Source organism: Sander vitreus, chromosome 4 (genome assembly GCF_031162955.1).
Source record: "Sander vitreus isolate 19-12246 chromosome 4, sanVit1, whole genome shotgun sequence".
Taxonomy (NCBI): domain Eukaryota; kingdom Metazoa; phylum Chordata; class Actinopteri; order Perciformes; family Percidae; genus Sander; species Sander vitreus.
Window position 1 is genome coordinate 19,789,186 of NC_135858.1, and position 8,956 is coordinate 19,798,141.

Genomic DNA, 8,956 nt, shown 5'->3' on the forward strand with positions numbered 1-8,956 from the left:
TTGCAGAGTGTATACTGCCATGTGCTTGCAGCACTGCATTCAAGTGCAGTTCTACAGCTGTTGAAAATACGCCAAATTGGATTTCCTTTGGAGTATCCTGCTGCCCTCAGGGCCGTGCACACCATAATTCCCCCAAGCACTGCACATTGCAAAAAAGTTTTTAGCTGAAACAGGCAAGCAAACACACATGGCATGTCTCTGGAAGAGATGCTTCAAGTCTGTTAAGATACAGATTGAGCAATCGAGTCACTTAACCTCTTCTGTCTCACTCCGACTATCCTCGTCTCTTCTTTGTCCAGTGTTGAGTCGAGTACTCGAGGTTACGGACCTACCAGAGGGGATTTCACGTCCAGAGGCTGAAAAGCTCTTCAACCAGCTGTCGATGTGCGGTGCCAAGATCCAGTGGCTGAAGGAGCCCCAGGGTGGCAGAGGAGGAGCAGGAGGCTGTGGCCCCTGTCCTGGTGCAGGGCCTGCTGGGCTGGGAGCCACCGCTGGGCTCGGGGCCAGCGTGGGAGCTGGAGGAGTGAAGGGGGACGGCAACGACCCGGCTCACCTCTACACAGTAGTGGCAGTGTTCCCCAGCACCATGGCTGCCCAGAGTGCTTCCTTCAAACTTAACAACAGCGGGGCCAGCCTCTTCAAACTGAGGGCCGCCAAAAAAAACTATGACCTGCGTGTGTTGGAGAGAGCCAGTTCTCAGTGAAAGGAAAAGAGAGGGGGAGGAAAGAAAGAAAGAGACTCATGGTGGAGTGGTGGAAAAGGAAGGACTGAGGGGGACTGCTCTTAGTGTACAATTGAAAAACAAAAAACAAAAAAAAAAATACTTGAGTTAAATGATGTGTCAAATGTATAAAAGGGAAGAAGGTGTAAATCATGAGGTGACAGGCATTTGGTTGCAAATATGATTTTGTTTGTTTTTATTAATTGTTTTTTTTGTATTTATATAGCAGACAAGCACACAAGACACGCAAAGCATGTGTTTCACTGTTGCCGTGGAATGTGTGCTGCCATTATACAAAAACACATGCAATGCCACACACACACACCACAAACCAAGAGACACAAACGCAGGCAACAGGGTCACGTAGCACATAACAAAAACACACTGGACAGTCGACCTCAGTCAAACCTTTTCCTCCTCTTCCCCCCCCGCTCTCTAACCCTTTCTCCTTTACTCCTTTTATCTACCAACACTTTCTCTCCTTCCTCAACTCTCCGTCACCCAGTCGTCTCTTAATCTCACATATTTATAAATTTTCATACGCACAGTTGCGCACTCTCTTTGCTTTACCGCACCCGGCTCTTTTTTCTTGCCATGTCTCATACTGCCTCCTATCTCTCTGCTCCTCTGTTCCTCTCATGTACTCTCTCACTGCTCTCTCCTCTCTTGCTTTCTGTTTGCCTTACTGCTGTTGTGGGTTTCTGTATTGCGCTGTTTTTTTTTCTTCTCAGAAGTTTTTTTCTTTTTTGGGATTCAATATATTTATATAAGTGATGTAAGGAATAAAAGAAATCTATATATTCAGTGATTTTTCTTTCTTTTCCCTGAGTGAAAACGTTTAGGTCTTCCTTTATCCTTTACTCCTTCCCTCTTCATCCCCTCTCCTCTTTCCTACATTTGTTTCCTCCTTACTGCCCTCTACCTCACTTCTTCGGTCCTCTCCTCTTTCCCACAACTGTCCCACATCCACCCCGACGCCCCGTTGTGTTTGCGTTTTTCGTTGACAGCTGTGCAGAACGTATCAGAAGAAGTAGTTAAAGTGCACAATGATTGCATATGTCTACTGTAAATTTTATTTAATCTGTTATTTTTTTGTTTGTTTTTAAAAATATAAAAGTCGAGAAAAAATCTTTCAAAACATCTTCTGTGTCATGTGGTTCATTGTTTGACTTTATTGAAGCTGACTCTGAAGTCTGTCTGTCTGTCATCTGCAGTTATTTGCTTCTCTGCTCATTTAGGCAGGTTTTTCCTTTTTAATTTAATTATTGTCCGTACATACTGAGCATCTTCATGCTCCCCAGAGAAAGAATCCTTTTGATTTGACAGGGGAACTCCAAAGATTTTACACATCAAAGTCTGTATACAGGTTTTGGGGAGTACTACTGCATACAATTTGTTTTGGTTTTCTCCCTTTTGGCGCCCCAAGGGAGCTGCACAAAATCTGCTGACAGTGTCAGTTGGGTCTGAAGACTACACGTTTGAAAATGAAAAAATGTCTTGGTGTGGAGTTAAAAAGAAGTGAGTTTACCAGACCTCTGTAGCCCACTCCATATCTCTGCTCCACACTACATTAGCTGCTAATAGCATAAAACACCTGAATCTGCACAGCCGAGTGAATCGAGTCGAGTTACATTGTTTTTTTTTTCTTTAAGTGTCCGACAATGTTACAGGCGTGCAATGCTAAAACAGTGTACTCTTTATACGATGACATACCTTTTCTCTAGTGCCAACTTTAGTTCATAGAAACTGCAGTTGAGAAAACGGTTTCATTAAATAGCTGCTCTGTAGCTTTCAATCATAACATGGTTTTCATCAGCAGATATAGTTTTCCCATTTGTCATGAAAATGTATTCGGTAAGTCCTACAATTTTACCTTTTAACCTTGAAAATAAGATAAGCATCATCTGCTGATGAAGATCATGTGATATGATTGAGAGCGGCAGAACATCTACTACATATATTCTCAGCGTCAGTACATCACATACACAATATACCACCAGAACCAGCACATCATTTACCATAGACCACGTATCAACACTATGCTTACTGTACTTTCAGTTTATTTACTTAAGAAAAAAGAGGGATGGAGAGTAGGGAAAGGCAATGGAGTAGAATTTGTCGTCCAGTTAAGTGGGGAGGGCACTCATAGGAATCACAGTTCTGACGGCAGCAGAACAGCCAGATTCTCTTCAGCAGAGATGACCTTTTGGTGTGGACAGCCTGATCCTGAGCTGAAGCCCTCTCATCGTCGTCCATCTTGTGCTTTTAGGATATTTGAAATAAAACAACAGGGTAAGTACAGAAATAAAATAAACCTATATAGTTCAACATAAAGATGACTTGAAGATGAGTTGAAGTTGACTGAATTTGTTGAATACATTTCACTTTACAACCTCAGATCACCATCCATACCTTGCAATATGGGCAGATTATGTTGCTCTTCTCAGCCTGGGTCTCATTGGCTTCAGTGTCAGAGGCAGCCGTGACACCCTGCTCTGTCCCAACATCACTTTTCCCATCGCCAGAGTCACTAAACTGATGACAAGAAGAACTTCTCACCTCGGTCTGAGTTGTGGGTGGGCTTGCCTGGTTTTCTGAAACGATGACCTCATCCTCCAGGCAAGCTGTTGGAAACCAGCCGATTAAGTCTGAAGGTGGGGTGTTTCCAGTATCTCCTGCTGTGAAATCCTCATCCTCTGTTACATAATCAACTACCTCCAGAGGGGTGGAGTTCTGCTCACTGGAGCACTTTGAGCCGACGCTGGATGTGGCTTGAGGAGATGAAGAGAGTCTGTGTCCAGATGACAGTTTATTTGGTGACAACCTGACAGCCTCGTCCATTTGTTCATCTGAAACCGGGTGCACCTTCTTCTTCAGTAGTTTACGAAAGCAGCTCCACCACGGCAACTTCTCATGGACTTTGATAGTATGTTCATCCGTCAATCGGTCATCTTTACTCTCACAATCTGAATGTTTCTGTGTCATAACTGTGTCCTCCAGGCAAGCTGTTGGAAACCAGCTGATGTAGTCTGAAGGTGGGGTGTTTCCAGTATCTCCTGATGTGGCGTCCTTTTCTACATATTCAACTACCTCCAGAGGGGTGGAGTTCAGTTTACTGGAACACTTCGAGCAGATGCTGGATGTGGCTTGAGGAGATGAGGAGAGTCTGTGTCCAGATGACAGTTTATTTGGTGACAACCTCACAGCCTTGTCCATTTGTTCATCTGAAACCGGGTGCACCTTCTTCAGTAGTTTACGAAAACAGCTCCACCACGGCAACTCCTTCTCGTGGACTTCAACGGTATGTTCATCAGTCAATCTGTCATCTTTACTCTCACAATCTGATTGTTTCTGTGTCTCAAATTGTGTAAGGAGGGATTTTATTGCCCGGATTACCAACATCTTTTTGCATGCTCTGCAACTTGAGAACATGCAGCAGGTATCAGAACGGACATGAGAGGATCCTCCACTCAGTGAGGCTTTTATGGTTTCTGACAGAACCAAGTTGACCTCATCAGTGATCGCTCTCATAATGGCCTCCGTGAATTTGGGTGTGATGCTAACAGATGTGTCTGTACCAATCACTTCACAGTAAGCCTCGCCGAAAGTGGTTTTCAAACTCTGCTGGAGGTTGTCCTCGGTCAAAACAAAGTTCTGGCCAACTTCCCCACATGCCTGGGAAGAGGTGGGACTCCTCCTGGTCAAGGTAGCGTGTGGGTGAGCGAATTGAGTCATGGCTTGTGATAGAATATCAGTGATGGTCTCTATGACGAGCCTCAGCACCTCAGCACAGTTGTGACCCAGCTTGTCCTTCACATCAGTGTTATAAACACCTTTGCTTATTTCTCTCCGCTCCCTTAAAAAGACAAAAACAGTGTAACAAAGGTAAATCACAAAACAAAAATATACACAACAAATGTCAAATTTATTCAAGTGTTGGCAGGAGTTTCTGTGAGAAAATTAAATAACCTACTCGTCAGTAAGGCTGTCAAAGAATCCCTTGATTATGGTGTAGAAGATGTTTTTTAGGCCAATGAGCTGGGGTAATGCTGCTGCTCCATTGTCCTCTTGGAAACCCTCAGGTTGTCTGTCCTGTTCTGAAGGTCCTGGGGTTGAGTCCCTGTACTTGACCAGTTCTTTCTCTGTGACTGAAAAACTTTCTCTGCGATGCTCTACTGGTGGTAATGAGCTGAGGGTGGATGGTTTTGAGGCAACATCTTTCTCTTGTGGTGTGACATTCTTATCTGCCACATCCACCAGTTCCAGAGGGACAGAGGTCAGGTCTGATTCCTCAGCAGCCTTATTGTCCTCACATGAATGTATTGAGGCAGTGGGAGACATCTCTTCTGGACTTGGAGAGCCAGATTTTGAGTCACAGCTTTGTAACTCAACATCATCCAAATCCTGTCCTGTTGTCAGCTGGACCTTTTCACTTGGTTTCAATCTGAAGAAGGTATCCCATGCAGACTTCATCTTCTTAAAGATCTTGCTTTCACGTCCACCTGCAGATTTCTCATCTGTACTGACAGTCAAACTGGTCACACGGACATCTTTGTTGTTTTCCTGGGAGGGTGCATCCATCTCCATGAAGGGCCCCTCTCCAGGAAATGGAGATCCTGGTTTTGTCAGATTAGTGTCTATAGATCTCGAGTTGCTGCTAGCTGACCTGACGACCTCATCTGCATGTTCTGCTCCTGGTAGGACCAGGAAAGGTCCTGGTGTGACATCCATGTCTGTGACCAAGTTGTCCTTCAACAATTCGTTCATGACACTCTCTGGTGTGACATCCTTCTCTGCCACATCCACCAGTTCCAGAGGGACAAAGGTCAGGCCTGATTCCTCAGCATCCTTGTTGTCCTCACTGGAGCGTATTGAGGCAGTGGTAGATGCCTCTTCAGGACAAGGAGAGCCAGATTTTGAGTCACTGTCTTCTAACTCGACAGCATCATCCAAAGTCTGTCCTGTTGTCAGCTGGACCTTTTCACTTGGTTTCGATCTGAAGAAGGTATTCCATGCAGAGTTTATCTTCTTAAAGATCTTGCTTTCACGTCCACCTCCAGATTTCTTATCTATCCTGACAGAATTACAAGACTTCTGTGTCACAGTCTCACAGACGTTTTTGTCGTCCTCCTTTGAAGGTGAATCAATCTTGATGAAGGGCCCCTCTTCAGAAAACGAAGATCCTGGTTTTGTTAGATTAGTGTCTTTAGATCTCGACTCACTGCTGGCCGACTCAACTTCCTCATCTGCATGTTCTGCTCCTGGTAGGACCAGGAAAGGTCCTGGTGTGACATCCTTATCTGCCACATCCGGCAGTTTCAGAGGGACAGAGGTCAGGCCTGATTCCTCTGCAGCCTTGTTGTCCTCACTGGAGCGTTTTGAGGCAGTGGGAGACATCTCTTTAGGAGATGCACAACTGGACATCAGGTGACTGCTGGCTGTCATGATAATTTCATCCACATTGTGCTCAGCTGCCAGGTTGACCTGTGAAGGTTCGAGATGTCCATCCTGCCCTGAGGGTCCTGGTAGTGAATCTAAGTTTGTGACAAGGTCGTCCTCTATGACTGCAGACCTCACTTCATGATGCTCCACTGGTCGAGATGAGCCAGTGGGGGACAAAGTTAAGGGAACTTTTTTGGCCTCTGGTGTGATGTCCTCATGCTTAACATCCACCAGTTCCACAGGGTCAGAGTTCAGGTCTGCTTCTTCAGCAGCCTTGATGTCCTCATTGGAGCATATTGAGGCAGTGGGAGATGCCTCTTCAGGACAAGAGGGTGCATCCATCTCTATATAGATAGGCACCTCTCTCAGATTAGTGTCTTTAGATGTCAAGTTACTGCTGGCTGACCCGGTGATCTCATCTTTTTGTTCTGCTTCTGAGCATCCCGGTGTTAAAACTATGTCTGTGACAAGGTTTTCTTCCATAACTTCAGACCTCACTTCATAATGCACCTCTGGCTGGGATGAGCCAGTGAGTGACAAAGTTGAGGAAATATTTATGGTCTCCTCTACTGTGACATCCTCATGCTCCCCCTCCAGATGGTCAGAGTGTAGGTCTTCAGGACATGGAAAGCCATCCAAATTCTGTTCTGCTGCCTTTTTTTCCAATTTGAAGTGGCGCTTCAATGCAGACTTCATCCTCTTAATGACCTTTCTGCCATGTGCGCCTGCAGATTTCTCAACTGTCCTGTCAGAATTACAAAACTTTTGTGTGCTGACATTTGTGGGTACATGATGTCCATCTTGTCCTGATGGTGCCTGTGTTGAATCCATCTCAATGACCAGGTCTTCCTTTGTGTCTTTCAGTGGCTCTCCTTTGTGCTCTGCAAATATTCGGCGGAGGCCAAAAAACCTTTTTAAATGACGCTTCACCTTTTGGTTGATGCGACAATCCGCTGAGGATTTATCCTCATTATCATTAGTCTCTGACTTAGAGCGTTCCTCAGCCTCCCACCAGGAGATAGACTGCATCAGCTCGTTGATATTGCAAGAAGTCCGATCCAGTGTATCTGAGACGATTATGCTGGCTATTTCATCGATTACTGAGGAGACCGTCTTCTCGCTTTCCCTGCTGGAGGGTCTGGAGGTAGAATCTGTCTCTCTGTTTTTTACATGCTCTGCCTCATTCTCCATTTTATCTGGATCCAGAGGGCTTTGTTTGGCATTTATATTCTGTTGGAAAAAGACATGCAGTGGCAAAGTGTAAGATACAGGTACTACTAGTACTAGTGTTGCCACAAAGCACCTGTGGAGCGATGTACATGTATAATATAGTGATGACTATAAATGAACGGACAACTTCACAATTTTTAATTTGGTGAGCAGGGGAAGTAAAATTTTACTCAAGGTGTTAAAAATAATAAATAGTTTTTATGGCTTCATTTCTATCTTCTAATACTTTTCACAATTGATATAATCTCATGAACATTGTTTTTTGGGTTCTTAGAGTATTTAGATTATCTATTTTAGAAAAAATCCTATTCAAAATTTCAAAAAAAAAAGTCTTTGCAACAAAATTGACTGAAAGCATTCAGAGTTAAAGTACTATTAATGCAGAATGGCCCCTGTCAGTGTTATGTTATTATATTATTGGATCATTATTATTATTGACTAACATATAAGCTGCATTCAAATGTTGAGGTGTAGCTAATTTTAACTGCCTCATAAACCGTTGGGTGCTTAAATCTAATGCAGTGCATCATATTTTATAAACTGGTCATATGTTTTGTACGTAAACTCTTAATCTGAAAAAATAACCAGTACTTATAGCTGTAAAATTAACATTGTGCAGCAAAAATCAAATGTATATTTCTTAAATTTAGTTGAAGTGGGTTAGAAGTCAAAAGCAGCCTAAATACTAAAGAATGATTCATACCTCTTTCTGTTGAGACATCTTCAGTTTTTCCTTCTTCTGCTTGTTGCCCTTGCAAATGATGAAATTGAAGTGAAAAGTTTTTCTTTTTGTGGTTGAAATGTTCACAGTTCAAAGTCCAGGATTGAAGTGAGGTTCTCTGTGAGAATTATGTGCATGCACATGGGATGCTGGAATTATGTCACAAAGAAGTTCTATTCTATTCTGTTCTGTTCTGTTCTACTTCATAATTCCACACATTCCACACACACATTCACACACACACACACACACACACACACACACACACACACACACACATTCCATGCTCATACACACACTCTTTACCCCCCACCCTACCCCACCCCCACCTCCATGTACAGTACATCTATAACCAGTAAATAAACATATTTATAACACATTATAATGTAATGTAATAAATGCCTGTTTATATACCAGCATCCATTCATTTATTTACACACACACACACACACAAGGGGCAGAGGGAGTCCATAATCACAATCTAAATCATACTGTCATTACTTCAGTAAAATAATCCCAAAACAAGACAACTGACAAAGTCCACAAATATATATATATTTTTTAAAGATTCTTTTTTTGGGCTTTTCCGCCTTTAATTTTGACAGGACAGCTAGGTGACAAAGGGGAGAGAGAGGGGGAAGACATGCAGGAAATCATCACGTCAGATTCAAACCCTGGACCTCTGCGTCGAGGCATAAACCTCTCAGTATATGTGCGCCTGCTCTACCCACTGAACCAACCCGGTCACAGTCCACAAATATTTAACATGACACTTTACTTTGCTGAGTGAGAAACCAAAAGTAGACCACTTTGTTTTTTTGTTTGTACCACTCTGCTGGGAG

At 43.4% G+C, this 8,956-nt stretch overlaps 1 protein-coding gene across 19 annotated transcripts in view; it reads left to right on the forward strand.

The window, feature by feature from the left end:
• Window positions 1-1,861, forward strand: part of r3hdm2 (R3H domain containing 2) — a 75,622-nt gene extending 73,761 nt beyond the window's left edge. For all 19 annotated transcript variants that reach the window (XM_078248909.1, XM_078248921.1, XM_078248916.1 and 16 more), the window contains one exon: window positions 300-1,861. In XM_078248909.1, the coding sequence (XP_078105035.1) occupies window positions 300-703 (404 nt within the window). In that variant the 3' untranslated portion in view covers window positions 704-1,861. The remainder of the gene's footprint in view (window positions 1-299) is intronic.
• Window positions 1,862-8,956: the final 7,095 nt, after the last annotated feature.